At 54.4% G+C, this 23665-nt stretch overlaps 1 protein-coding gene across 2 annotated transcripts; it reads left to right on the forward strand.

Annotated features, from left to right (window-relative positions):
• Positions 1-368: 368 nt before the first annotated feature.
• Positions 369-12410, forward strand: ENPP7 (ectonucleotide pyrophosphatase/phosphodiesterase 7). 2 transcript variants are annotated; one of them, XM_033182485.1, is made up of 6 exons: positions 369-824; positions 3228-3373; positions 4646-5272; positions 6638-6857; positions 7519-7641; positions 11276-12410. In XM_033182485.1, the coding sequence occupies exons 1-5, from the start codon at positions 536-538 to the stop codon at positions 7623-7625; spliced, it is 1389 nt and encodes a 462-aa protein (XP_033038376.1). In that variant the 5' UTR covers positions 369-535; the 3' UTR covers positions 7626-7641; positions 11276-12410. The 2 variants fall into 2 exon arrangements, with proteins under 2 accessions (XP_033038376.1, XP_033038375.1); XM_033182484.1 differs by having other exon boundaries at positions 11303-12407.
• Positions 12411-23665: the final 11255 nt, after the last annotated feature.

Below are 23665 nucleotides of genomic sequence, written 5' to 3' on the forward strand. Positions count from 1 at the left end.
AGAAGAGGCACCCAGCCTCAGGTTCCCCCCGGAAAAGGCCATGCTGTGACCCAGGCTTGGTCCTGGCCCTGCCCATGGGAAGTCTGCCCCACAGGCCTTCGCCCCAGGCAGACCTGAGGCCCATGCACTGCTAAAGGCATGGAGGGGGGTTCCACCCCACCCTCACCTGGGTCCCCTGGGGTGAGGGTGAGCTGGGACAGAGGGACCACCGGTTGCTGCGGGGGAGGCAGAGGACACGACTTTCCTGGTGGAATGGGCTCCTGCTGTGCTCTGAGCCCTGGGTCACTGTCCCCACTCCGGGGAGGGAGGGGAGGAGCCTGGAGCCCCAAGGGTGCGGCTGGCAATAAAGGCAGATGCTCAAGTTGATGCCACCCCATGCACATGAGGCTGGGATCAGGGTTGGCACCGACCCGGCTGGGGAGCCCACTCCCGAGGTACGACCCAGGGATGTGCACGGCCACAGTCTAAAGACGCACGGGATGAGATCAGCCCAGGTGACCCTGGGACTTTGCCCTCCTCAGCAGGAGCCAGTCCTATGCACCGGTGTGCCTGTCCATCTGGAAGGCCCAGCATGAGAGGCCCAGCCATCCTCCTCACTGTGGCTCTGGCCACGCTCCTGGCTCCCGGGGCCGGGGCACCGGTACGAAGTCAGGGCTCCCGGAACAAGCTGCTCCTCGTGTCCTTCGACGGCTTCCGCTGGAACTATGACCAGGACGTGGACACCCCCAACCTGGATGCCATGGCCCGAGACGGGGTGAAGGCACGCTACATGACCCCCCCCTTTGTCACCATGACCAGCCCTTGCCACTTCACCCTGGTCACCGGTGAGTACTGCCCCAGGATGGGGCCTGGGGGTGGGAGGGCCTGAGAAACCAGGTGGCATAGAGCCCTGTCGTACAGGATAAAGCCCAGACCTCCCCTGTCCATGCACAGGACACAGCCAAGGGGACCATTAGGAATCCTCACCGTTGGTAGCAACAGATCCAGGACAAAGAAAAATGACCAGGGGAGTCCTTAAAGCGGTGGCCGCAGCCAGGGCAGCAACCCCAGAAGGCTTCAGAAGGAGGGTAGCGTGACAGGCTCCCTGATGACTCCCATGGCTCCCCTCCCCTGCCTGCCCCTCCAGCTGGCTGTGTCAGCCTCTCCCTCTCCCTTCCATCTTTTCCATTTCCCACCCAACACCTCCCTGACAGATCTGCCCAGGCAGATCTATGTACACAATACATAGATAGGTTTTTAAAAAGCCAAATATGGGGCCAGATGCAGTGGCCCACGCCTGTAATCCCAGCACTTTGAGAGGCTGAGGCAGGCAGATCACTGGAGGTTGGGAGTTCGAGACCAGCCTGGCCAACACGGCAAAACCCCATCTCTACTAAAAATACAAACATTAGCCAGGCATGTTTAAAACATTAGCCGTGGCACATGCTTATAATCCCAGCTACTCAGGAGGCTGAGGCAGGAGAATTGCATGAACCCAGGAGGTGGAGGTTGCAGTGAGCTAAGATCGCACCACTGAACTCCAGCCTGGGTGACAAAGCAAGACTGCATCTCAAACAAAAAAAAAAAGGAGGCTGAGACAGGAGGATTGCTGGAGTCCAGGAGGTAGAGGTTGCAGTGAGCTGTGATCACGCCACTGCACTCCAGCCTAGGCGACAGAGCACGACCCTGTGTCAAAAAAATAAACAATATTAAAATAATAAAAAGCCAAGTACCGCATAAAAGGTGTTAGAGAGTTGAAAAGCAAACACCCCGGCCCTCCCTAGGGGCTTGCCCACCTCCCAAACCTGGGTCATCCTCCAAAGACCCTGCGTGGGTGTCCCAGAGCCCCTGCAACAAAGAACTGCAGACTGGCTTAAACCCACAAAAACGGATCCGCATGCTTCCAGAGGCCAGAAGGCCAAAACCAGGGCGTTGCAGGGCTGCACCTGCCCCGAAGGTTCTAGCAGAAGAGGCTCCCTCCTCACCTCTTCTGGCTCCCGGGGCCTCCACAATCCTTGGCATTCCTGGGCTGGTGGCAGCATCACTCCGACCTCTCCCTACGCCTTCCCGGGGTCTCTCCCCTGTGTGTGTCTGTATTCAAACTTTCCTCTTCTCACAAGGACACCAGTCGCTGAATTTAGGGTCCACACTTCTCCAGTATACATCCCCTTACCCTAGCTAATCACACTGCAAAGACCCTATTTCCAAATAAGGACACATTCTAAGGTTCCAAGTGAGCATGAACATGGTGGGACAGCATTCACCCCAACACAGGCAGCTGATCCCCACACCAGCCTTTCTGCAACCTCGGCCCCTTCTAACCGCAAACAGAGGTGTGCGGTTCTCCTGCCCGTGCGCCACCTCTTTCTCTGTATCGCAGATGAGGACGGAGGGACCTTCTCCACTTCATCTCTCCGTTTGCACCTTTTGGGCTTAGTACCATGTGCACGTGTTTCCTGTACAAAAATAAATTCAAAAAATCTCCTGGAGCTCCATGTGGTTCACTGAAATTCCTGCCTAGGATCTCATCTGATGGCTGGGCCGTCATTTATTTAAAGAGTTCCTTCCTGATGGCCATGGAGGTCACCTGCAATCTTTTTTTTTTTTTTTTTTTTTTTGAGACGGAGTCTTGCTCTGTCACCCAGGCTGGAGTGCAGTGGCCGGATCTCAGCTCACTGCAAGCTCCGCCTCCCAGGTTTATGCCATTCTCCTGCCTCAGCCTCCCGAGTGGCTGGGACTACAGGCGCCCGCCATCTCACCCGGCTAGTTTTTTGTATTTTTTTGTGGAGACGGCGTTTCACCATGTTAGCCAGGATGGTCTCGATCTCCTGACCTCGTGATCCACCCGTCTCGGCCTCCCAAAGTGCTGGGATTACAGGCTTGAGCCACCACACCCGGCCAATCCGCAATCTTTTGCTAAAGCAAACAAATCTGCCACCAGGATCCCTGCACATGCATTCGTGCCTATGTGCCTGTCCAGCTGCAGGACAAACTGAAAGTGGAAGTGCAATTGGTACAATAGCTCAAAGAACACGTGTCTATTTGTCTCGGACATGACCTCGAACCTTGGCTCCCACGGGGGAAGTGCAGGAAGAAGTCTGCTCCTCCCAGCCCTGCCCCAGGCCCACTCCCCACCCAGCACACAGGGAAACCTAGGCTGCTGTGACTTCGCCTCTTCCAGCCCTGGGTCCGGCCTTCGCTGTGACCCCAGTCCATCCTGCCACCCTCTGCGCCTCTTCCTCCCTCAGGCAAATATATTGAGAACCACGGGGTGGTTCACAACATGTACTACAACACCACCAGCAAGGTGAAGCTGCCCTACTACACCACGCTGGGCATCCAGAGGTGGTGGGACAACGGCAGCGTGCCCATCTGGATCACGGCCCAGAGGCAGGTAATGTCACCCCCACCCATATTGACATTGCAGAGCATGGGGGCACCTAGGCCCAGGCGAGGCTTGGAAGCATGTGAGATCCATGGCAGGTCCCTTCCCCACTCCAGGGTCTCGGGGCTCCTGGCCTACCCTGGCACAGAAGAGTGTGAAGTAGGGCCCCAGAATGGGCAGGTGGTGGGTGCTGGTGAGGACTAAGCAGTGAGCTATGTCTGGCTCGGCCCATGGACACAGCCCTGCCCGGTCCTCCCTGGGGGGCCCTGGGAGCAAGAGGGATTGCTCTGTCCCCCTAGTCAGAGGGAGAACTGCACCCTTGGGCCCTGCAGCATTGGGGGTGAGGGTCAGACAGGGAAGATCATTGTGACTCAACAAGAAAGCATTTAACAATTACACGACTTTCTCCCTTTCCCACATCCCTGTGAGAGCTGAACAGCTAAATTCTAAAGGGTCAAAGATAAAATGAGAGGTGGGTTACAGTATTGACCCAGGACCGTACCCACCCAGTTTGCAATGCTCTGGGGTCTTCCTGGCCCAGAGGCGAGGCTTCCAGTAAACAAAGTCAGTGGAGGTTTCCAAGATGAGGCTGGAATAAATGGCAGAGCCCATGCCCACCCCAGAGCCAAGGTATCCACTCTAGCCGGAGTTCCCTTGCTCCAGAAGGATCCATAGACACAGGCTTGCAAGCAGGAAGCCAAGGTACAGACCCTGGCATCTCAAGGTGCTTGATCCAATGAAAGAATATCCGGGGGGAGTGGATGGGCAGGTGGGGTGGACAGAGGGCTGGGGGGACAGACAAATTCTAAATAAAGCAGCAGTCGAGTTAGGGGCAGCCAGGCAGCCAGGCAGAAGGCTGGAGGGGCAAGTGGACGGGACACAAGTGGACAGACAGACTCATGCCCGGACCAGAGCCCAGCAGGGCAGGCCAGACTTCGGTTCAGAAGGAGATGCTTTCTGGGCAGTGCGGCCTCAAGGCAGGCATCATAGCCCATTGATGAGGCAGACATTGCGTATCTAAGAACATTTTTACACTGATGTCTCGTTTAGTGCTCAAGTCCAGGGAGCACCTGTCGTTGCCTCTATAAAATCAGGTTTTACCCCCCATAGAACATGAGATCAGGGATGTTTTAGAAATTAAAGGCCCTGTAGCTGCAGCTAGGAGCAGGGATGGGTGGGTGGAACAGAGAAGTAGGCAGGTGGGGGACAAATGTGTTCACAGGCACGGGATGAGGGGCGCCCACTGAGGAGTCCTCTCCTTCACACGGCCTTGTCTGGCAGGGTCTGAGGACTGGCTCCTTCTTCTTCCCGGGCGGGAACGTCACCTACCAAGGGGTGGCTGTGACGCAGAGCCGGAAGGAAGGCATCGCGCACAACTACAAAAATGAGACGGAGTGGAGAGCAAACATCGACATGGTGATGGCGTGGTTCACAGAGGAGGACCTGGATCTGGTCACACTCTACTTCGGGGAGCCAGACTCCACAGGCCACAAGTACGGCCCCGAGTCCCCGGAGAGGAGGGAGATGGTGCAGCAGGTGGATCGGACCGTGGGCTACCTGCGGGAGAGCATTGCTCACAACCACCTCACAGACCACCTCAACCTGATCGTCACATCCGACCACGGCATGACGACTGTGAACAAGCAGGCTGGCGACCTGGTCGAATTCCACAAGTTCCCCAACTTCACCTTCCAGGACATCAAGTTTGAGCTCCTGGACTATGGACCAAACGGGATGCTGCTCCCTAAAGAAGGGAGGCTCGAGAAGGTGTACAATGCGCTCAAGGATGCCCACCCCAAGCTCCACGTCTACAAGAAGGAGGCGTTCCCCGAGGCCTTCCATTACGCGAACAACCCCAGGGTCACACCCCTGCTGATGTACAGCGACCTTGGCTACGTCATCCACGGGGTGAGTTGCCTGCTGGAGGCACCACCTCTGGGGGCTCCCTCCCCGGGCTCTGGGTCTCCTTTTTTGTTTGTTTGGTTTTTTGTTTTGTTTTGTTTTGTTTTGAGATAGGGTCTTGCTCTGTTGCCCAGGCTGGAGTGCAATGGCAGGATCTCAGCTTACTGCAGCCTTAAACTCCCAGGCTCAAGCGATCCTTCCACCTCAGCCTCCTGAGTAGCTGAGACCACAGGTGCATGCCACCATGCCTGGCTAATTTTTGTGTGTGTTTTGTTTTGTTTTGTTTCGTTTGAGACAGAGTTTCACTCTTGTCGTCCAGGCTGGAGTGCGGTGGTACGATCTCAGCTCACTGCAACCTCCACCTCCCGGGTTCAAGCGATTCTCCTGCCTCAGCCCCCTGAGTAGCTGGGATTACAGACGCCTGCCACCATGCCTAATTTTTTGTGTTTTTAGTAGAGACAGGGATTCACCATGTTGGCCAGGCTGGTCTCAAACTCCTGGCCTCAGGTGATCCACCCACCTCAGCCTCCCAAAGTGCTGGGATTACACGTGTGAGCCACCACGTCCAGCTGATTTTTGTATTTTTTGTAGAGACAGGGTTTTGCCCAGGCTGGTCTCAAACTCCTGAGCTGAAGCGATCCTCCTGCCTTGGCCTCCCAAAGTGCTGAAATTACAGGGGTGAGCCACCGCGTCTGGCCTCTCCTTCCATCTCTATAGAGGCACTCCCTATTTCTAGCTGGCCCCCAGTTTGAGGAGCGTCAGCACTGAAGGGACACACCCCTCACGATGCAGTAGTGTGTGTGTGCACATCTGTGTGTGCCCCCCACATTCAGGCACCAGGCAGTGGGAGTGTGTGTGCACATCTGTACCCGTCATGTCCGAGCACTGTGTGATAGGCGTGTGTGTGTGACCTGCGTGTCCAGGGTAAAGTGTAGAAGTCCAGCCCCAAGGGTGACAGGAAAGAGGCAGGAAAGAGTCAGGAGCCCAACCTCCCCTCAGCAGACAGCACAGGTGTCTGAGCCAGAAGCAAAGCACAGATTAGGGAGCAGACATCCCCGGAAAGGAAGTGACCGATGGGAGCCAGCGTTCAACACCACCCAGGAGGCAGGGCCCGCAGCCTGGAGCTGCTCGCTCCACTCTCATTTACTCAGGGTCTGGTCTCCGTTCATTTAACCGGACCTTCCCTGAACTTCACTCTTTAGGGTGACTGATCTCCGGACGCTGAGAATTCAGGGAAACTGAGCCTTGGAACTCCTTCAGCCCCCATATTGGTGCTCCTTCCTAAGAGGGCGTTCGTAGGGTGGATGGGGTAGGTGGAGAGGGTGTCTTGCTCCCAGCAAGGACCCAGGACCCTTTACCGCTCCCCGGCAGAGAATTAATGTCCAGTTCAACAATGGGGAGCACGGCTTTGACAACAAAGACATGGACATGAAGACCATCTTCCGCGCTGTGGGCCCCAGCTTCAAGGCGGGCCTGGAGGTGGAGCCCTTTGAGAGCGTCCACGTGTACGAGCTCATGTGCCAGCTGCTGGGCATCGTGCCCGAGGCCAACGATGGGCACCCGGCCACCCTGCTGCCTATGCTGCACAAAGGTGAGGGCAGGGTGCCCCAAATCCCGGCCTGCTCAGGTGTGCACAGGTGTGCACACGTGGGTGCCTGCATGCCTGTGACCAGGATACGCCTCGAACCCCGAGTGGGGCTGCCTCCCCTGGCTTTGGGGAACACCGGAATCCCTCACATTCCCACAACACATGATCTCTCAGGAGCACCTCATGCATCTCGGGCGGCACAAGAGAGCGAGCGGGAGGAGTGGGCAGCCTTGCTCAAGAAGGGGACGGAGGGAGCAAGGGTGGCCCAGGCGGGCCTGCTGTGCAAAGCCCACCTCCTGGCTGCTGGATCCCCACTCCCCACTCCCCACCACAGCAACCTGAGGGCCTCCTTTCTGGAATCTTCCTGTATCAGCCTCCCACACACACACACACCTCCCCACCTGAACCTGACCCATCCTGGGGACAGAGGTCACCTGGAAACTGACAAGGTGGTGACCCTGGTGGGGGCCTGGCTGGAGAGGGGTGGGCCCTCCTGAGCAGGGCTGTGAAGGGCCGTGGTGGACAAGGGCCATGGGACCAAAGCGGTGGTGAAAGAGGAAGTGGGGGGCTTGTGGGGACCACCAGAGGACCCCGAGTCTACTGTGGAGGAGCTGGGGTGAGGAGCCATCCCTCTCTCCCCCACGGGTCCTCTGGCTTTCCTTAGATGCTGCTCTCCTGCTCAACGGAAGATCTGCTCTCCTGCCCAGCAGCGGGCCCCTCGTTGTGATGGGACTGCTGGGGACCATGATTCTTCTGTCTGAGGTCGCATAACGCCCCATGGCTCAAGGTCAGAGACCCAGAAGGCAGAGGCGGGAGGGTGGCCCCACGCTCCCTGACCCTCCACCGCGACGTCCGGCTACAGTCCTAGGCAGCCAGAACTGAGCTGCCAGGCCCCGCCCAGTGGGTGACTCCCACTAACCTGGCTGTCACAGAGAGGTGACCGATCACCCCTGGATCCCGAGGCCGACCCTTCCAGCCTCTCTGTTCTGGGCTTGGAGATCTTTCCAGAGCAGTGTCCAGTCAGACCAGTGGCCAAAATTCCCACCCTCCCCCAAAAGCCAGAACTCCCTCAGCCTCTGGCCAGAGCTGCTGCCTCCCCTCCTTTTTGCCATCTCTGGGCTCCACTGGGATAGCTCGGAAACCGTTGTGTGGGGTGCGTTTGGGAGGACAGCTCCAGGGCTGTGTTCCTGGAACTCTCCGGGAGCCTCCTAGGACACGCGTGGGGTGTGTTTGGGAGGACAGCTCCAGGCTGTGTTCCTGGAACTCTCCGGGAGCCTCCTAGGACACGCGTGGGGTGTGTTTGGGAGGACAGCTCCAGGGCTATATTCCTGGAACTCTCTGGAAGCCCACCTCCGAGGACATGCGTGGGGTGCGTTTGGGAGGAGAGCTCCGGGGCTGTGTTCCTGGAACTCCCTGGGACCCTCTGAGGACAGTGCTCCCTTGTCTGTCTGCGCAGCCACAGCCTCCTAGGCCAAGCAGAAGAAAGTCATTCATTCATCCCAAAAATATGTAACGGGAGCCAGCTCCATGCCAGGCTCTGGTGGGCTCAGGATATGCAGCAAACAAGACAGTCCAGGCCCTAGAGTCTGGAACCTGTCATTTAAAGGCACAAGAAAGCAGAGGATACAAAAGCAAATGAATCCATGGGCAGAGTGCTCAGATGCTGGTGATGGTGGAGAAGAGACAGCCACAGGCAGCGACGAGGCAGGCACTACCTTTTCATTTGCCCAGCGTAGAATGGCCTCTCTGAGAAGGTGGATTTAGGGAGAGACCAGAATGACAAGAAGCCAGACATGCCAGGCTCTAGGAAAGAGATTCCAGGCAGGGGCAAGAGCCAGGGACAGGCCCCACGGTGGGACAGGTTCGGCGTGTTTTGGATGAGACAGGAGGCCAGTGTGCTTGAAGGCTGGCACAGAGCGAGGCTCTAACAGGAGCTGACCACAGCCCCAAGGCAGGAGGTTGCTGGATACACAGCGGGGAGCCCCAAGCTGAGGTCACACAGGGTCTGAGGTTGACGATTAAATGAGTGGGTCTCACTGCTGGGCCAGGGACAGAAACGGGAGCAGGAAGTGGCCAGTTTGGAGGTTGCTGCAGGGCCCAGCAGGACATTCCAGTGGCAGGGGTGGAGAAGCTGCAATGTGCACAGATTCCAAATACCTTTAAGAGGCACGACATTCGAGGTTTGTGGACAGATTATGTGGGAGGGTGAAGAAAGTAGAAAAATGAAGGATGAGTCCGATGCTTGGGTCTTGAGCCACTTGCTGACATGCTAAAATGTTGGGGACAGGAGTTGGGGAGGCTGAGACTTGTTTCGGCCGCGATCAGTCTCAATGCTGGTGACACGGCCATGTGCAGCTGTTCCTGGGCACAGGTTGTGCAGATGAGTCCATACCCAGGGATGCAGTTTAGTCTGGCAATTTAAATTTGAGACTTGTCAACACAAGCTATGGGACTCAATGAAAGCCCCCAGCCAGAAGGAGTGGACTGAGAAGAGATGGTGACTACACCACTCACTGAGAAGGCGGGGCTGGTGAGACAGAAAAAGCCAAGAGCTTTTCATGAATCAAGAGGGGAATGAGGCCGGGCAAAGTGGTTACCACCTGGAATCCCAGTACTTCCAGAGGCCGAGGCAGGAGGATCGCTTGAGCCCAGGGGTTCAAGACCAGCCTAGGCAATATAGTTAGACCCTGTCTCTGTAGGAAATTTTTTTTTAATTAGTTAGGCATGGTGCTGTGTGCCTGAATTCCCAGCTACTCCGGGGGAGACTGAGGTGGGAGGATCACTGGAGCCTGGGAGGTGGAGGCTGCAGTGAGCCTTGTTTTCGCCACTGCACTCCAGCATGGGCAAGAGTGAGACCCTGTCTCTACAAAAATAAATAAATGAAAGAGAAAGGAGCAGGTTTAGGGTTTAGAGAAGTAGGAATGTGGAGATGTATGTGGTGGAGAGGACCATGCATGCCAAATGTCACATCCAGAAGGGGAACAAAGGACCGTTCAGCCCAAACCTCTCCTGCAGATGAAGATGCTGGAGCCCAGAGGCGTTAGCTGACTGGTCCAAGGGTGCCAAAGAGTGGCCGGTGGCGTGTCAATGCCAGTTTTAAGGTCCTAGTCCTGAGTACTTTCAGCCACAGCACCTGCCTCTCTGTGCTCAGGGGCTTGGGTCCTTGAAGCAAGTCTTCCAGCACTAGGCAGGGACATGATAAGGTTTCCATGGCACCAGAGTCCACAACCATTTGTTCTCCACATTAACCGAGAGAGGGACTCAGAAAACGTCATTATTCAGACTCACACACAAGGAAATTGAAGCACGGAACATCGAAGACCACGTGACTCTGCACATTCTCACAGGGCTTTTCCCCAGAGGGACAGCCACAGTGGTGTCCCAGCAAACCAGCTCTCCAGATCCCCCTCAAAAAGCCCTGATGTTGGCCCGTACCCATTTCTGCGGCATCAATACTCCCACCGTGGCCCATTTTGAGCTACCAAAGTGAGATCACTGAACACAAAGTAGGGAAGAAGCCTGCAGAATCATCTTTCGCAAGCAGCATCTGCTGGGCTGAGCAGGTGGCTAAGAGCTGGGGGTCCGAAGTTTGCATCACAGCCTGGTAAATTCCATTTGGAACTAGGCTGTTTTCTGTGGCCAGCTTCTTTTCTTTTACACAGATTCTCACTGTGTGGCCCAGGATGGGGTGCAGTGGTGCAATCACGGCTCACTGCAGCCTCGACCTCCTGGGCTCAAGCAATCCTCCCACCTCAGCCTCCTGAGTAGCTGAGACTACAGGTGTGCACCACCATGCCCAATTAATTTTTAAATTTTTAATTCTTTTTTAAAAAAGCAAGCTATGTTGCCCAGGCTGGTCTCGAACTCCTGGTCTCAAGCGATCCTCCGGCCTTGGCCTCCCAAAGAGCTGGGATTACAGGCATGAGCCACTGGGTCCAGTTCCTGGGCCCGTTTCTTTTCTTTAAAGGTAGTGTTGAAAGTACATGTGGTCAGTTAAAGGCACATTGTGGAACGGACGCAGTCCTTGCCCTAACTTGACAGAGTCCTCCTTCTCCAGCCAGAAAAGCAGACAGAAGACTAGGGGAAGCTCTTCCGCCTCCTGGGATCCGCACACTGCCAGCCAGGCCTGGGACAGTGCTCACCTCCTGCCTCCCAGCCCTGGGAGAAGGGTCTGAAGCCTCCCATCCTCACTCCACCCCCATGTCCACACCCGCAGCGCATCTGTGCCCTCCCAGGAATCCCCACACAGGCCCTTCTCTGCGCAATCTGGCAGCGCTGCCCGCTTCCACTGCCTGCCGCCCCACCGCCCCCGCAAGCCCCCCAGCCTGTTTCCCACGATCCCTCCCTCCCAGTCCAACCGCACCTCTGCTTCACCTGTCCCACCAGACCTGCCCTCAGCCTGCCCCATCCTCTCCTCCCAGGCCAACGCGTGCTGCTGGCTCTTCCAGGAAACCTCGGGGAGCTGCCCGCAGGCCCCGAGCCGGCTGTCTCGCTGTGATGCTCTGCTGGTGGCCGACGGACCCTGCCTCCCCAGCTTATCCCAGGCCAGAGGCTGCATGCCACTGTCCCCGGCAGCACCAGCCCCTGCTTGGCTGTTATGGTGCTGGTAATAAGCCCCGCAGCCCAGGTTCAGGGCTCCCGGCGCGCCGGTCCCATAACCGGCCCCCGGCCCCTGCCCCTGCCCCTCCCACTCGGGCCCCTCCTCCTGCAAACCCGCTCCCGAAGCGGTGCTGCCGTCTGCGGCCACGCGGGGGCGCGCGGGAGCTCTGCGGGCGCGGGGACCCGCAGACCCGGCCTCGGTCACCTGGGAGGGGCCTGCCCCGGCACAAAGCACCTATGGGAATAAAGGCCAAGCCGCGACAGTCAGCCCAGGGGAGCCTTTTCCCTAAAGCCTGCTGGTTTCCCGACGGTCCCACCATTGGCCCCAGCGCGGGATAAATTTCTAACTCCTTGCCAGGCTTCACAAGCCCCAGGGACCCCTCCATTCTCGTTAGGGGTGGGCCCTGGTTGGACGGCTGGCCAGTCCTGGAAAAGGGGTGAGTTTCCTAAAAGGAAGGGGGGAAGGCATGAGGAGGCTTTTTGGAACGACAAGGGAAGCAGCATCTGTAAGCCACAGTGCTCAGCAAGAAATCACGTTAAACAAGGCGGAAACACCGCAAAGAAAATCGCGCGGATTGGCTCTGACACGGGACGGGGGTGGCCATGGCCAGGAGCCGAGAGACCCTTCGGTTAAGAGCACAGGCTTTGGAGTCAGATCAACTCATGTTCCACCCCTGGCCCCCCACCAAATGCTGTGGCATTGGCAAAGCAGTTGACCCTCCTCAGCCTCAGCTTCCTCATCTGAAAAAGTGGGGTAATGAGGACCATGCCCACCTCCCTGGGGTACCTGAGAGTGAGGCGGGCACATTGTGGGGAGGTTGGCACAGAGGCTGGCCCCAAGCAGGTGCTCAAGAATGGCAGCCCCTGGGAGGATTAAAATCCTGCCCTGGGAGGTGCTGGGTTTGTCAGTGCCACTCTGCAGAGTAAACGAGCTGGGACACTGGGAGACACAGGCTTTAAAGTCTGAGTTTGTCAGATTTGCCTATTTCCCTGCCTCCAAAGCCCATGGCCTCCAGCCCCCACCCCCACCCGGGGTCTCCTGCCTCTGCTTGTGGCTTTAGCTCCACGGAATCTCCAGGGCCCATCCCAGCCTGCTCTCCGCAGAAGCCTGACCGGCTGCCTGGGGCTGAAGCCTGAAGAGCCTGGACTTTGGTCTGGCCTGTGGGCCCCCTGGCCCACAATCCAATTGCTCTTCCTGGAAGGACTGCCCCGGTCCCCATGCCAGTGCCTGCAGCCACACCCCATGACACCCAGGCCAGCCACCCACCTGCACAAGCTCTGGCTTTGTGGCTGGGCCGGGGTCAGAGGTGGGGGACCCTCCCTGGACGGGCCCAATTCCAGTCTCAGCCGGCCTGAGCCTGCCCCCCAGGCCAGAGGAGACCAGGTAGAGTCCACATCCACGTCCTCGGAGTGGTGAGCACTCACGGGTGCCGGCATTGCCACTGCCCAGTCTCCAAGAGAAGCCCTGCCTTCCTCTGAGCCCCCGGACCAGCACCACCACATTTGCTCAGCCCTGTTCGTCAGCGTGGCAGGGGTTGTGCCAACAGGAGCTGTGAGAATTGCTTCATCCACAGAAGAAGAAAAGAAACAGAGAGGAGAAAGAGAGAGGAGAGAGAGGAAAATAACCAAGTCTGTCTCACATTCAGTATTCCATTACTCCAGATGTCTGGTGTCACAAAGGCACCGAGAGTCCTGGTGGCTGGCCGAGCATTCGCAGAGGGAGCATCGGGGGTCAGGAGCGGGGGGCTGAGGCCTGGCTGCATGCATAGGGGGCTGATTTTCCTATCCATGCAGCCCTGGGTATCAAATGTCAGGGGTGCCGCCCTGAGCAGCAGTCCCAGTTCAAATCCAGCTCCCCCTCTCCAACACCTGCTCTGTGGCCCTGGGCAAGTTGCTAACCTCTCTGGGCCTGTCCTCCTCTGTAAATCCAGGACCAGTGGCAGGACCTGTCCCATAGGGTGGTCTCAGTGATAACATGAGTTAATATTCACAAACAGCTGTGAATAGGGCCTGGTACATGGAAGGCCTGGGTATTAGGAAGAGACAGGGCGGCAATTACCTTGTATCAAATCGTGAGAAAGTCCCACCTCCAAGCCTTCTTGCTTCTCTAGCAGAACGTTTCTGGTCCATGAACCCCACCCCTAACAGGTGTCTTCTGTGACATGAAGAGAAGCACCAGGCTCAGAGCTCTGGCAGCCAAGCAACAGCATAGGATGGACGGTTGCCACAGCTTGATTGGCCTCGTATTTGTTTCTATAATCACCTTCAATGTTTCATTAGTGCTACTTATTTTTCATTGACATCTGTTTTTTCTTTTTCCTTTTTAAAATTAACTTAAGCGATTTTTTTTTTTTTTTTTTTTTGAGATAGTTTCGCTCTTGTTACCCAGGATGGAGTGTAAAGGCACAATCTCGGCTTGCTGCAACCTCTGCCTCCGGGTTCAAGCAATTCTCGTGCCTCAGCCTCCCGAGTAGCTGGGATTACAGGCGTGTCGTGTGCCACTACGCCAGGCTAATGTTTGTATTTTTAATAGAGATGGGGTTTCACCATGTTGTTCAGGCTTGTCTCAAACTCCTGATCTCAGCTGATCTGCCCCGCCCACCCTGGCCTCCCAAAGTGTTGGGATTACAGACATGAGCCACCACGCCCAGCCTAACTTAAGGGATCTCTTGATGTTCCTTAAAAAAAGTCTTTTTTTCTTTTTTCTTTTTTTTTTTTTTTGAGACAGTCTCATTCCGTCACTCAGACTGAAGTGCAGTGGCGCGATCTCAGCTCACTGCAATCTCCACTTTCCAGGCTTAGGTGATCCTCCTGCCTTAGCCTCCCAAGTAGCTAGGACTACAGGTGCCTGCCACCTGTGATTATCAGCATGCCCGGCTAATATTTGTATTTTTAGTAGAGATTAGGTTTCACACTGGTCACCAAATCCTGATCTCAAGTGATCCACCCACTTTGGCCTCCCAAAAGGCTGGGATTACAGGCAGTGAGCTACTGTACCCAGCCAAAAACGTCTTTTAAAAAATTAAATTAGCCAGGCACAATGGCACATGTCTGTAATTCCAGCACTGTGAGAGGCAGAGGCAGGAGGATCACATGAGCCCAGGAGTTCGAGACCAGCCTGGGCAATATAGTGAGACCTCGTCTCTACAAAGTTTTAAAATTAGCCAAGTGTGGTGGTGCATGCCTGTAGTCCCAGCTACTCAGGAGGCTGAGGTGGGAGGACCGCTTGAGCACTGGAGGTTGCAGTCAGCCGAGATTGTACCACTGTACTCCGGCCTGGGCAACAGAGCAAGACACTGTCTCAAGAAAAAAAATCATATTAAGTAACAAAGAATGAGTTGATTTAAAGAGAAATGTTATAGGCCGGGCGCGGTGGCTCAAGCCTGTAATCCCAGCACTTTGGGAGGCCGAGACGGGCGGATCACGAGGTCAGGAGATCGAGACCATCCTGGCTAGCACGGTGAAACCCCGTCTCTACTAAAAAATACAAAAAACTAGCTGGGCGAGGTGGCGGGCGCCTGTAGTCCCAGCTACTCGGGAGGCTGAGGCTGGAGAATGGCGTAAACCCGGGAGGCGGAGCTTGCAGTGAGCTGAGATCCGGCCACTGCACTCCAGCCCGGGCAACAGAGCGAAACTCCGTCTCGAAAAAAAAAAAAAAAAAAAAAAAAAAGAGAAATGTTGACTAAGTAATAATTAAGGTGGCTGGGAAACATGACAAATTACATACAAGAGGTTGGCCAACAGCAAACCTGCTGGGGGTCATCAAGCTCTGGCCTGCCTCCTCTGCCCACCAACCATGTGGCCAGCGCAAGAAGCTTCTGGAGGGTAGCACTGGCCTCCCATGGGCAGCATCCAAAGATTCCCCCCAGTCTTCCCTGCCGAATGCACGGGATTTCCCAGGTGCCCCGCACACTTCTTGGCTATCGGATGACCAAGTCAGGACTGCTCGACACCGACCTTGCAACTGACTGTGTGAAGCTCATTTTACCATCAGCCCAACTGAAACAGACTTGGAAGAAAACCACAGGTGACACAAAGCCATGCACTGCATACTGGAGCCACTTGGAGCTGACTGGGGACGAGTCACACAGATACATCATCCACACAAACCTGTCAACCCAGATCCTTCTCTGAATTTAGCCAGTCCAGGTGCTAGCAGTAACAAACACAATATCCGGGTACTGACTGGGGTGGTTCTGGCAAGGCAGGTCACAACACTGGGACACAGAACACCAGCTTGGGGACAGGCATGGTGGCTCACTCCTGCAATCCCAGCACTTTGGAAGGCCAAGGCAGGTGGATCACTAGAGGTCAGGAGTTCAAGACCAGCCTGGCCAACATGATGAAAGGTGGATTACCAGAGGTCAGGAGTTCGAGACCAGCCTGGCCAACATGGTGAAACTTTGTCTCTATTAAAAATACAAAGATTAGCTGGGTATGGTGGTGAGCACCTGTAATCCCAGCTACTCGGGAGGCTACAGCAGGAGAATTACTTGAACCCGGGAGGCAGAGGTTGCAGCGAGCCAAGATCACACCACTGCACTCCAGCCTGGGTGACAAGAGCGAAACTCTGTCTCAAAAATAAAAAATAAAAAGAAACAAAACAGAAGAGAAGAGAGAAAGAAAAGAAAGAAAAGAAAAGAAAAGAAAAGAAAAGAAAAGAAAAAAGAAAAGAAAAGAAGCCAGCTTGGTTAGGAGGTCCCTCCCCAGTAGAGTCAGCTCTGTATACTGTCACCAGGAGGCGGCGCTCTTGGGCCCCTCAACACTCCTGGAAGCCTTCCTCACCTCCTCACTTCCTCAGGCACCTTTTGGAAGCAGTGACCATTGAGAACTCCCTTCTGATCCTCCAGCTCCTCCTTCTCCTCCTCCTCCTCTCCTTTATCTCCGAAAAAGCTTCAGTCAAGCTCAGACGCAGCCTTGAGATAGTGGTCAAGGATAATTGCTTGCTGAAGTCCTAGATGGACCCCCAAGCGGTAGGAGAGGAGAACTGAAACCCTCAGGGCCAGGTTTTTCGGGGCGGGGGGGATCCCTTGAGGGAAGGGATCAGTAGTCCCATCCCTAGCACAAAAACCACCCTGGATCAGTGGTTTCCAAATCTGAACAAGCCTCAGAATCGCCTTGAGATCTGGCACAGGGCGGGCCACGCGCATCCACTCCCACACTCCTGAACCTGCAGGTCTGGGGTGGGCCTGAGAGTCTGCATTTCTGACCAGAGCCCGGGTGATTTCGCTGCTGCTGGCCTGGACCCCACACTCCAGAATCGCTGCACCTGATAAAGGTTATGGATAAATGAATGCATGAGGGAGTGAAAGCTGGTCTCGCCCATCCTCCTCAGGTTAAACAGATGAAAAGGCAGCACCACTCCTGGGCCAGGCACTGGGCAGAGGAGGTAGGGGAGCACAGGCGCCTCCAGGCTCCATCCCAATGGGGCCTGGCCAGCCCCTTCCCAGAGAGGGGCTGCTTGCTTATGCAAACAAGCTCTTTCTTTCCAGAGTGCAGGGAGCACCGGCCCAGATTCTCTCCTCTGCACTGACGTCCAGCCTGTCAAAGGCAGGGACTTCCTTGGTTCACTATCAGCCTTTCCTTGTGTCCCGGGTCGGAACAGGAGCATCTGTAGGTTCACGTAACCGACAAGTCTACTCGCGATGCCGTCCTGGACTCCTTAAGGCCTGGGCTCCCCATCTTTGGAATGGGCGCGTTCATCTCCCACAAGCCGATCCTAACGGCGAATAACCACGCCTGGAGCTTCCGACCTAGGAGCTGCAAACACCTGGCGCGGGGCCTCTCAAGGGAAAGAAACAGCAGGAATTACTCTGTCCCCAGCTCCAGGCCTGCAGAGGACCCGAGTGGGGTCCCCGGGTTCCCCAGGCAAGCAGCAGGTACTGCGTCCGGACCCCTGCCCCGGCGCCCCACCAGGAGAGATGTCAAGGCGAGGGAGGATTCCCAGGGGTGCTTGCCGGGGCAGCCCAGTTCCTCCGCGGGCTTCTTTGGGACGAGCAGCCTCCCCTCCCCCACGCCCGCCGTCCGAGGTGCGCAGGGCCCCCTCCCCACCGCAGCGGCGCGGGGGCTGCAGGAGCATCTGTTGCCACGGTGACGCGCGGCGCTGCGATCCTCGGATCCCGCGCCACAGCCGCCACCACCACAGTCCAAGAAGCCGAGAGCTGGGGCTCAGGCGGGACCGGGACACGGACACCCCGCTCCACACACACTACACAGCTGCGACGGGCATCCACGCACGCTACACACCGACACACTTACAGGCACACTCATGCGCTTGCCACCCCATCCCCCCACCCATAGACACAAAACACACACGCACACACTGCACACACCTGGCACCGTGTGCACCACCTCATGCCACAACCAGCCACACCCCCCACACGCGCCCAAACAACACCTTTCACCCACACCGCACACGCTGCAGCCCTGTACACGCTACATGACGCATGCACCCCACACACCCACTCGGGACCCCGACGCGGGCGGACAAGCGATGGGAACAGGCCTTCGGGGTGGGCCGTAGCGGGTAGGGCGGGCGGCGGGGGTCGCACCCGGGTCGGCGCACGCGCAGCAGGCTAGTGCCGCCCCCTCCCCCTCGCCAGCCGCCACATCTTTGCCCTCTCTGCGGCCGGGCCCTGCGGGGCACCCTGGGGGCCCGACGGCCTCTGGGAGCGCCATGGGCTCCGGCCCCGCACCCTGCGATGGAACGGTCAGCGCAGACCCCCGGGCCCTCCGCCCCTCGCCCGGCCTTGCGCGCCCCCCGCCTCAGGGAGCGACTGGGTACTGTATCCCAGGGCGCAGCGCAGCCAACGCGCAACCCGCCCAGGTCAGGGGTGCCCGCGCCTGGGCTGCCGGGGGTGCGGTCCCGCAAGGGCGCGCGAGGCACTGGGCCTCGGGACCCCCACCCCCGGGATGGCTCCGCCCCTAGCCCGGACCGCGCCCTGGAAGAGGTCGCCCTGCCATCCCGTGGGGCTGGAGGAGGGATGGGGCACCCCTGGGGCGGGGCAGGGACCCGAGCCACTCGCGCACCCGCGGAGCCGGGAAAGCAAACCCGAAGGCCCCTGTCTCTCCCGGCGACTGGAGAACCCAATCAGGCTATGTTTTCGGCTTCGGTTTTGGTGACATCACTGTGTGACTTTTGGCTTCAATGTCTGAAGAGGTTCAAACAGTGGAGAGACAGAAAACCCTAAGAGAACTGTCCATCACCACGGATCATTTTACATAAATGAGTTTTCTCACGGCCCAAGCCCATAAAAATAAAAACAGGTTTGGAATTGATTCTGGGGTCTGTCCCAGACAATAAATAATATTTACCCAGTGACACCTGAACCACTGGGAAAAAATACAGTCCCATCCATCTCACTAAGAGATGTAGTCCAACAAAAATTTAACTTTTAGGTATATAATAAACATATACTGCAATTTTAGTATATTTGTGCTGGTTTGATCAATTTAATAATTCAATATTCAATGCAGAATAAATTTTTAAAATACTGACAGCCTTAGAGTCACAGGAAACAAAATATTTTAAATCTAAATTATGGTTCAAATATTGTTATTTCTAGACCTGGTCTAATTCTAAAAGAATTTACTTGATGGGCCGGGCGCGGTGGCTCAAGCCTGTAATCCTAGCACTTTGGGAGGCCGAGGCGGGCGGATCACGAGGTCAGGAGATCGAGACCATCCTGGCTAACATGGTGAAACCCCGTCTCTACCAAAAAAAAAAAAAAAAAAAATACAAAAAACTAGCCGGGCGAGGTGGCGGGCGCCTGTAGTCCCAGCTACTCGGGAGGCTGAGGCAGGAGAATGGCGTAAACCCAGGAGGCGGAGCTTGCAGTGAGCTGAGATCCGGCCACTGCACTCCAGCCCGGGCGACAGAGGGAGACTCCGTCTCAAAAAAAAATAAAATAAAATAAAAAAAAAGAATTTACTTGATGAGCATTTTTAAGACATGTTAATTTTTTTTTTTTTTTTTTTTTTTGAGACGGAGTCTCGCTCTGTCGCCCAGGCTGGAGTGCAGTGGCCGGATCTCAGCTCACTGCAAGCTCCACCTCCCGGGTTTACGCCATTCTCCTGCCTCAGCCTCCCGAGTAGCTGGGACTACAGGCGCCCGCCACCTCGTCCGGCTAGTTTTTTGTATTTTTTAGTAGAGACGGGGTTTCACCGTGTTAGCCAGGATTATCTCGATCTCCTGACCTCGTGATCCGCCCGTCTCGGCCTCCCAAAGTGCTGGGATTACAGGCTTGAGCCACCGCGCCCGGCCGGTTAATATTTTTTAAAGTTTGAATAATTGATATGCCTGTTCTTATTGCAGACATACGCTTGGGTGATCAGTGAATTACTTTCAAACATAAAAATATTTTTTATTAAAATAAAGTTTTGTAGAAGAAATGAAACAGAACCCAGAGGTAAAGGAGAAAAGAATCAAAAAGAACCTGCCCTTTTATTGGGTCACATTGCTACCTTATTTCTATTTCCTTGGATACACTTAAAAGGATTGCCCAAGGAAAACTGGAGGCAGATTGCACTTAGAAAAAAAAAAAAAAAGCTTTCTTTCAAAGGAGTCAGACTTCAGAAGGACTGGCTCACCAAATAGAAAAATCCAACAAGTATATAGAGGGGAAAAAAAAAAATCCCGAGAGAATCAAGGTTAGTAAATTTACACTACTCTGCCTCGGGTGGCTAGCGGCAGCTTCCTCACATAAGATTACACTAACCCTAAAAGCTAGGACACCGGCTGGGAAAAGCAAAGGTAAGAGCTAAAATTCTTGTTACTGTAGAGTCCAGGTGCACAGGAAGTAGTTAAGGTTTTATAATTTGGGGACTCTGTGATTCTTGGTTTCAGCTGAGGAACTGTGACTTCTTCAATGATACTGGAAGTGGGATAAAATGTCAGCTTTGGCTTCTATAGAGTGAACAGCAGTTTTATTTTTTTAAATGCCAAAATTTACAGTATGCTGGAAATCACATACTTTGCAACCATGTAAACTTCATGGTGAAAAAATGGTAGCTGTCAATTTTAAAAAGTGTCAGGGGCCATTATTTTTTAAAATTCTTTTCCAGGCCATGTGGGTGAAGACACTTGGAGGCCATGACCCTAGGCCAGTTCCTTTTTGGACAGAAGAAACTGAGGTTTAGGGGAGGAGAGTGACCTGTCCACTGTCCACAGCTGATAACAAGCAAGGGAGGTGGTGCAAACACCCAACAGCCCAGGAAAGATGACACCCCCACCACCCGTCATTAGAGAAAAGTAAACTAATACCACAGCGAGATGCCACTGCACACCCCCTCAGATGGCTAGAACTTTTTATTTAAAATAATAATAATAATAAGTGTTGGTGAGAAGGCGGAAATGTTGCAGCCTTCAGAGATGGCAGGCAGGAGTGTAAAACGATGCAGCTGCTGTGGGAATTCTGACAATTCCTCAGTAAGTTACACATGGAATAATTTATCGAATTATTGAAATTATTTGAAACATTTATTCAAACTTTTCTTTTTTTTTGAGACGGAGTTTCACTCTTGTTGCCCAGGCTGGAGTGCAGTGGCACGATCTTGGCTCACTGCAACCTCCACCTCCCAGGTTCAAGTGATCCTCCTGCCTCAGCCTCCCGAGTAGCTGGAACTACAGGTACACACCATCATGCCTGGCTAATTTTTGTATTTTTAGTACACATGGTGTTTCACTATGTTGGTCAGGCTGGTCTTGAACTCCTGACCTCAGATGATCCACCTACCTTGGCCTCCCAAAGTGCAGGGATGACAGGCGTGTGCTACTGTGCCCAGCTTCAAACTCTTAAAAATAGTAACCAATGTCTTGTAAAATGCTCATCAAGTAAAGTCTTTTAGAATTAAACCATATCTGGAAATATCCATATTTGAATCATAATTTAAATTTAAAATTTCCTGTGTACACATATGATTCAGCAATTCCACTCATGGGTATACACCCAAAATAACTGAAAGCAGGTGTTCAAACAAAAACTTGTATACAGATGTAACAAGCAGCATCATTCACACTCACCAAAGTGTAGAAATAAAATAAATGTCCATCAAAGATGAATGGGCAAACACAATGTGGTCTATCTATATAATGGAATATTATTTGGCCATGAAAAGGAACAAACTACTGAGCTGGGCATGGTGGCTTATTCCTGTAATCCCAGCACTTTGAAAGGCGCAGGTGGGATGATTGCTTGAGCCCAGGAGTTCGAGACCAGCCTGGGCAACATAGCAAGACCCTGTTTCTACAAAAAGAAAAAACAATTAGCCAGGCGTGGTGTTGCACACCTATAGTTCCAGCTACTTGGGAGGCTGAGGTGTGAGGATCTCTTGAGCCCAGGAGGTCAAGGCTGCAGTAAACTATGATTGCACCACTGCACTCACACCTGGGTGGCAGAGTGACACAGTCTCAATAAAAAAAGGAATGAAGTACTGATACATACTCTAATATGAATGGACCATGAAAAACATTATGCTCAGTGAAATAATTCAGACATAAAAGGCCACATATTACACGATTCCACTTACAGGAAATATCCAGAATAGGTAGCTCCATAGACAAAAAGGAGATGGGAGGTTGCCAGGGGCTGAGGGAGGGAGGGTGGGAAGTGACTGCCTAATGGATTTCTCTTTGGTATAATAAAGATGCTTTGGAGCTACATAGTGCTGATGGTTGCATAACATTGTAAATGTACTAAGTGCCACTGTTAAATGGCTAAAATAGTAAATGTTATGTGCATTTTTTTTTGGAGACAGAGCCTCGCTCTCTCACCCAGGCTGCAGTGCAATGGGGTAGTCTCAGCTCACTACAACCTTCACCTTCTGGGTTCAAATGATTCTCCTGCCTCAGCCTCTCGAGTAGCTGGGATTACAGGCTCGCACCACCACGCGCAGCTAATATTTGTATTTTTAGTAGAGACAGGGTTTCACCATGTTGGCTAGTCTGGTCTCAAACTCCTGACCTCAGGTGATCCACCAGTCTCGGCCTCCCAAAGTGCTGGGATTACAGGCAGGAGCCACTGTGCCCGGCCTTGTTATGTGTGTCTTACCACAACTAAAAGAAAACAGATTCTGGGGCCACATCTTAAAAAAAAAAAAAAAAAAAAAAAAAAGCAGAAGGCAGACAATGGCCATGTTTCAGACAGGGTTTGCGCAGTGGCTTCCACACAGCTGTCCCATCCTCGGGGTGGTTAATAAAAGCTTCTGTTGGGAGACTCAGAGGGAAGGGCTGGGTGAAGCGAGCCGCAGGGGGACCTGGCCTGTCCTCACCTGACATCCATCAGCTCCCACCGGAGGCCAGCAGGAGTCCGGACTCCTCGGTCGGAGAAGCACAGGCAAGGTGGCCAAGGGTACCACCGAGAGCCCCAGCAAACTTCCCTTCGGGTTTCTCGGCCCCAGCTGTGGGCCGTCAAGCAAACTTTGTGAATCAACGCTGGTGACTCGACATGGAAAATGACTCTTTCTCCGTCATCCGATTCAAACGTCATCAGATTGCTTTTGGTGTCGGAAGCAGAGCACATCTTAACAAACACCTCCCCAGCTGTCCCTTTTAATAAAACACATAGGTTGAATGTATTTCCAACGTCTGGAATGAATCAGGGAAGTGGGTTTTTTAATCACCAGCTCTCGGGAGAAACACATTCTGGAGAGCAAAAGGCAAGAACTAACCTTTTCAACAAACCATCCTGCAGAGAAACCCTCTGAAACCCCTCTGCGAGTCCAGTGTCGTCAATGAAAACGTTACCAGGCTGGGCGCGGTGGCTCATGCCTGTAATCCCAACATTTTAGGAGGCCGAGGTGGGTGGATCATCTGAGTTCAGGAGTTTGAGACCAGCCTGGCCAATACGGCGAAACCCTGTCTCTACTAAAAATACAAAAATTAGCCGGGCGTGGTGGCAGGCACCTGTAGTCCCAGCTACTGGGGAGGCTGAGGCAGGAGAATCGCTTGAACCCGGGAGGCAGAGATTGCAATGAGCCGAGATTGCGCCACTGCACTCCAGCCTGGGCGACAGAGCGAGAGTCCGTCTCAAAAAAAAAATAAGAAAAGAAAAGAAAAAAGAAAATGTTAGCTACACGCACGGCTTAGGGGCAGCTCCCTGAAATGTGTAACTGTTTAACCTGGGTGTGTCTGTCCAGGACGGGTCATGTCTTTCAAGCTGCACCTGCCCACAGGACAGCCCACCCCCAAAATGCTGCAGCTGTCACAAGGTTGC

The sequence above is a fragment of the Trachypithecus francoisi genome, unplaced genomic scaffold, assembly GCF_009764315.1.
Source record: "Trachypithecus francoisi isolate TF-2019V2 unplaced genomic scaffold, Tfra_2.0 Lachesis_group20, whole genome shotgun sequence".
In the NCBI taxonomy this organism is placed as follows: Eukaryota; Metazoa; Chordata; class Mammalia; order Primates; family Cercopithecidae; genus Trachypithecus; species Trachypithecus francoisi.